This window comes from Bidens hawaiensis, unplaced genomic scaffold (assembly GCF_021521415.1).
Source record: "Bidens hawaiensis isolate Kalapana, Puna unplaced genomic scaffold, B.hawaiensis_p1.1 tig00009539_1, whole genome shotgun sequence".
NCBI lineage: Eukaryota > Viridiplantae > Streptophyta > Magnoliopsida > Asterales > Asteraceae > Bidens > Bidens hawaiensis.
The window spans coordinates 108,877-112,919 of NW_027491707.1; the positions used below are offsets into that span (position 1 = coordinate 108,877).

Here is a 4,043-nt window from a genome sequence, read left to right on the forward strand (position 1 = left end):
AAGGTCAAACCATAGTGGCTGCTGGTTTTGGTGCTGGTCTTACTCTTATATGGGGCTTTGCTATTTTGAGATGGGCCTAGATTTGTCTTTTTAACCATTGTTTTTACATCAAGTTATTTGATGAGATTGGATAGAAAGAAACATGTTGTACATTGTTTCCAAACTAAAAAAAAAATTGTTTAATTTTGTTGATTGTGAAATACCTAAAACATTTATAAGATTTCATCATTTTTCTCAATTTTGTTTTGAGTTCTCTTTATGATGATGATAATTACAAACAAAAACATATAAAATATTTCTTTGATCACTAACACCTTCAACTCTGAACTTTTGATTTACATTATAACACCGAGAACAACATCGATTTTACTATAAAAATTATAATCGGAACAAATAAAATAACATTGTTAACTTTAATAATACCTATTGCACGTGTATCATTTTCTCTGACATAAATAAACATACTTAAAAGAATAATAAAATTAAACAAATCATCTTACAAACCCCGTCAAGTCAAGTCAATCGACATAACCCATTTACCAAAATGTGTTCACAATGTTTCAACTGAACCTAACCCGAGAGCCCAATTCGCCTAAACTCAAAAGTCAAAACCCTCGAGCCTTATCTCACGTATTTAAACGCTTTCACTTTGAAATTTATTAATTTGGTTTCTTGAAAAAAAAAATAAACTTCATCAGAAACCCATTTCTTTCTTTAATCTTCATTTCAGCAACAAACAATCCCTGAATCAAACCCATCTTTTCCCCCAAAAAAGATGTTCAAATCATTATGTAAGTCTCTTCAATATTATCAAATTTTTAATATTAATATTATTATTATTTCAATTTTGTTGTTGATGATACAATACAGCCCGGAAGAAAGCACCGAGCAGCCACCACCGGCGATTCTCCGACTACTACTCCGACTGGATCGCCGCCATGAGAACCACCCACCTCCCTAACCTCCGCCACCACATGTCAAACTCCACCCCTAATCTTTTATCCGCCCACGTCGAAATCATTCACCTCCACTTCAAATCGTACTACCAAACCCTAGACCTCGCCGCCGCCGCTGACGTCACCCAGATACTCTTCCCCTCCGGCCACCGTAACGCCCTCGAGATCCCCTTTCTCTGGGTCGGTGATATCCACCCCTACGCCTTCACCAATCTCCTCAGGTCGTACCTTCTTCAAGACGAATCCGAAAACCACGTCGTTCAGGATTATTATTATTATTATCGTCATGATGATAATAATCATAATAATAATGTGGAGAGGTTTGAAGAAAAACAAGAGAACGGAAACGACGACGTTTATGGTTTTAATTTTAAAAAGATTGATGACGTGGAAAATGAAGCTGAAACGGAGTTAACGGAGGTAACGAAGAGGAAGAAGAGGTTGGGGAGTCATGTGAGTTTTTAAAGAAACAGTGGCCGTTGATGAACGCGTGGAAGATACAGCCGCGGAAACTAACGGGTCGGATTGACCAGATTGAGCGCGGGCTGAGGCTGATGGTCCCCGTGTTGATGGACAGGGTACGGAAGGCGCAGGCGGGGTTTGTTAGGAAAGTGGGGTCGGGTGACGTGGCAGCGGCTGTAGCGGCTGCGGAGATGGAGGAGGAGATGGTGGGGATCGTGATGGATGCGAATAGGTTGAGGAAAGATGTGATATCAGAGATTGTGAGCATGACAAGTGTCTATCAGGCCGCGTTGTTTTTGGAAGGGTTGGCCCAATTTCTAGTTGGGATTCGGGATGAGAAGTTGGTTCAAGAGTTTAAGAGATGTAAGGTGTTGATTAAGTGATGATGGTGATCAAGTGTTTGTAATTAATGTTTCTGTTAATGAGTTTTAGGGTTGTTTGGTTGGCATCAAGTATCAATTCAAGATGATTTGGGATTTGAATGTGTTGTTTATGTGTGGAACATAAAGTTTTTGTGTTTTTGATTTGTATGTTGTAGTGTACAGGTTTTTATGGTTGATGAAGTTGGATCATGTTATAGAAATGAATGATGTTGTGCATGATCTTATTATTTTCAGCTTTTTATTTATTTTGAAGCTCACCTTATTTCTATATGAATCTTTTAATGTTAGATTATATTTGAGTTTGGGCCGGTTAATATCTTTACTTACCATGAAAAATATGTATTGTGAATTGTGATAGATGAGTGAAATGATGCATTAATAAGATGAATCATTGAAGAACCCTTTTAGATGAGTTAAAATAGATAACAAGACAGTTAAATTTAAATTTTCTGTCAACATTATTACATAAATCATAAATGAACCAAAAAAAAAAAGATGTGATATCAATATGTTCCATTATATTATTCATAGGCCTGCATTGGGCTTTCTAAATAAATGACCATCGGGCTGAGGTGGAAGGTGAGAGAGAGAGAGAGAGAGAGAGATGATGGTGGGCGTGGGCGTGGGCGTGGGCATTGTCTGGTGAGGGATTCACACAACAATCATTCGATCAAGAGAAGCAAGAAAGAAGTGGGGTAAAGAGGAGGCCGAAGGGATATATACCACGACAACACAATTGATCTACATTTAATGTCGAATGGTATATACCACAACTATGGTCCATTTAAGAGTAAAACGACACAATTGATATCACCTAAAACCTTTAATGTCGAGCGGTTTATACTACAACATTGGTCCATTTAGAAGTATCGTGGGATTTTTAATTTGCAACAACATCCGGTACTTGCTTTTTTTTTTCTTCCCAATTTGCAATCCGTCAGCTTCTAAATGAAATGGTTTATAATTATCTAAAACTTGAATGCTTAGCCAAATCTCTTATATCTTAATCCTATACATCTTTAATACCAAAAAAAAGAAAAAAGTGTGGATAACTTTTAGCAAAATGTAGTATGGTATGGTTAGACAGAGTGCAACATATGCTTCTAGTAAGGTGTATGTTGTGATATGTATGAACAAGATGGAGATGAACTACAATACCTTGTGAAAGTGAGAGGAATCGACTTCGTGTTTGAAAAAAATGTGGACAACAAATAGAGCATATAAAACCTGTAGTTGTCTATATGTTAACTTGACCATGACCCAAAACATGAAACATCGAGTAGTTGAAAACTTCCACATTCTCAAATATCAATGGATTATAATTTATAAATATAGCTGATTTATCATTTCGGAATCCGGTTCTACCCACTTCCTACCAGTTTGGCCTATTTTCTCTAAAAACCAGTTTGGATCCGAACCGATTTGGGTAAACCTCGCCTTTGACTTTGTTGACCAAATCCGAAATGATCGAGGGTAATTTCATATATTCACCCGGGTTCATTACGTATTGAAAGCAAGCCTAAAGGCCTAAGGGGTTTTGGGCCTATTTAGTTGACCCAAACTCTAAATTGATTTATTTCCCGTCTCTAGTCTTCTATAGTAATAATAGTTTGGGCTTCACTTCATAAAACAACAACTTAAAACTTTTATTTTATTTTATTTGTTTCAAGCTACAGAGTAGTACAGCCTACAAGTGATTTTCTATGTACAGTAATGTTTTTTAGTGGATAGTTAATCTTCTGTCATGTAAACACATAGCTAGATATATTGTGGCAGCTTCTAACTTAATTATAAATATACTAGTAATAGATTTCTTTCTGTGCATCTTAAATTTAAGTTTTAATAAAAAGTTGTATACTATTGTTTTTATATATATCAATACTTGCTGAAAGGCAGGTTCTCTCTGCAATCTGGTCGAGCCACTTGGAATTTAAAGTTTAGGCAATTTCAAGAACGTACTCAAGTCAATGCTTTTTTCTTATTTGATAACTGATGTAGTATTTATTGTTTCGCATTGCACCTAAAACAAGGTTGCAAATATCAAGATATTACTTGGGATTCACGACACTGAAAGTAAAAAGTGTTTTAATCTTTTTGATTAAAAGGTTCGACTTATTTACCTGCTATAATTTGTATAACTCATTTCTTATAGCTCACCAACCTAATCAACACATTTACAACTTGAAACTACCTGTCAACTTATTTAACATGTTTAGATAAATGAGTTAAAAAGGTCTTGTAC

The 4,043-nt window shown here is 35.9% G+C and overlaps 1 protein-coding gene across 1 annotated transcript; it reads left to right on the forward strand.

Moving 5' to 3' along the window:
- Positions 1-493: 493 nt before the first annotated feature.
- On the forward strand, positions 494-1,844 carry LOC143532633 (protein INAPERTURATE POLLEN1-like). Its single transcript, XM_077027632.1, has 3 exons — positions 494-791; positions 871-1,317; positions 1,386-1,844. Exons 1-3 carry the CDS (start codon positions 776-778, stop codon positions 1,799-1,801), a joined length of 879 nt encoding a protein of 292 aa, XP_076883747.1. The 5' UTR covers positions 494-775; the 3' UTR covers positions 1,802-1,844.
- Positions 1,845-4,043: the final 2,199 nt, after the last annotated feature.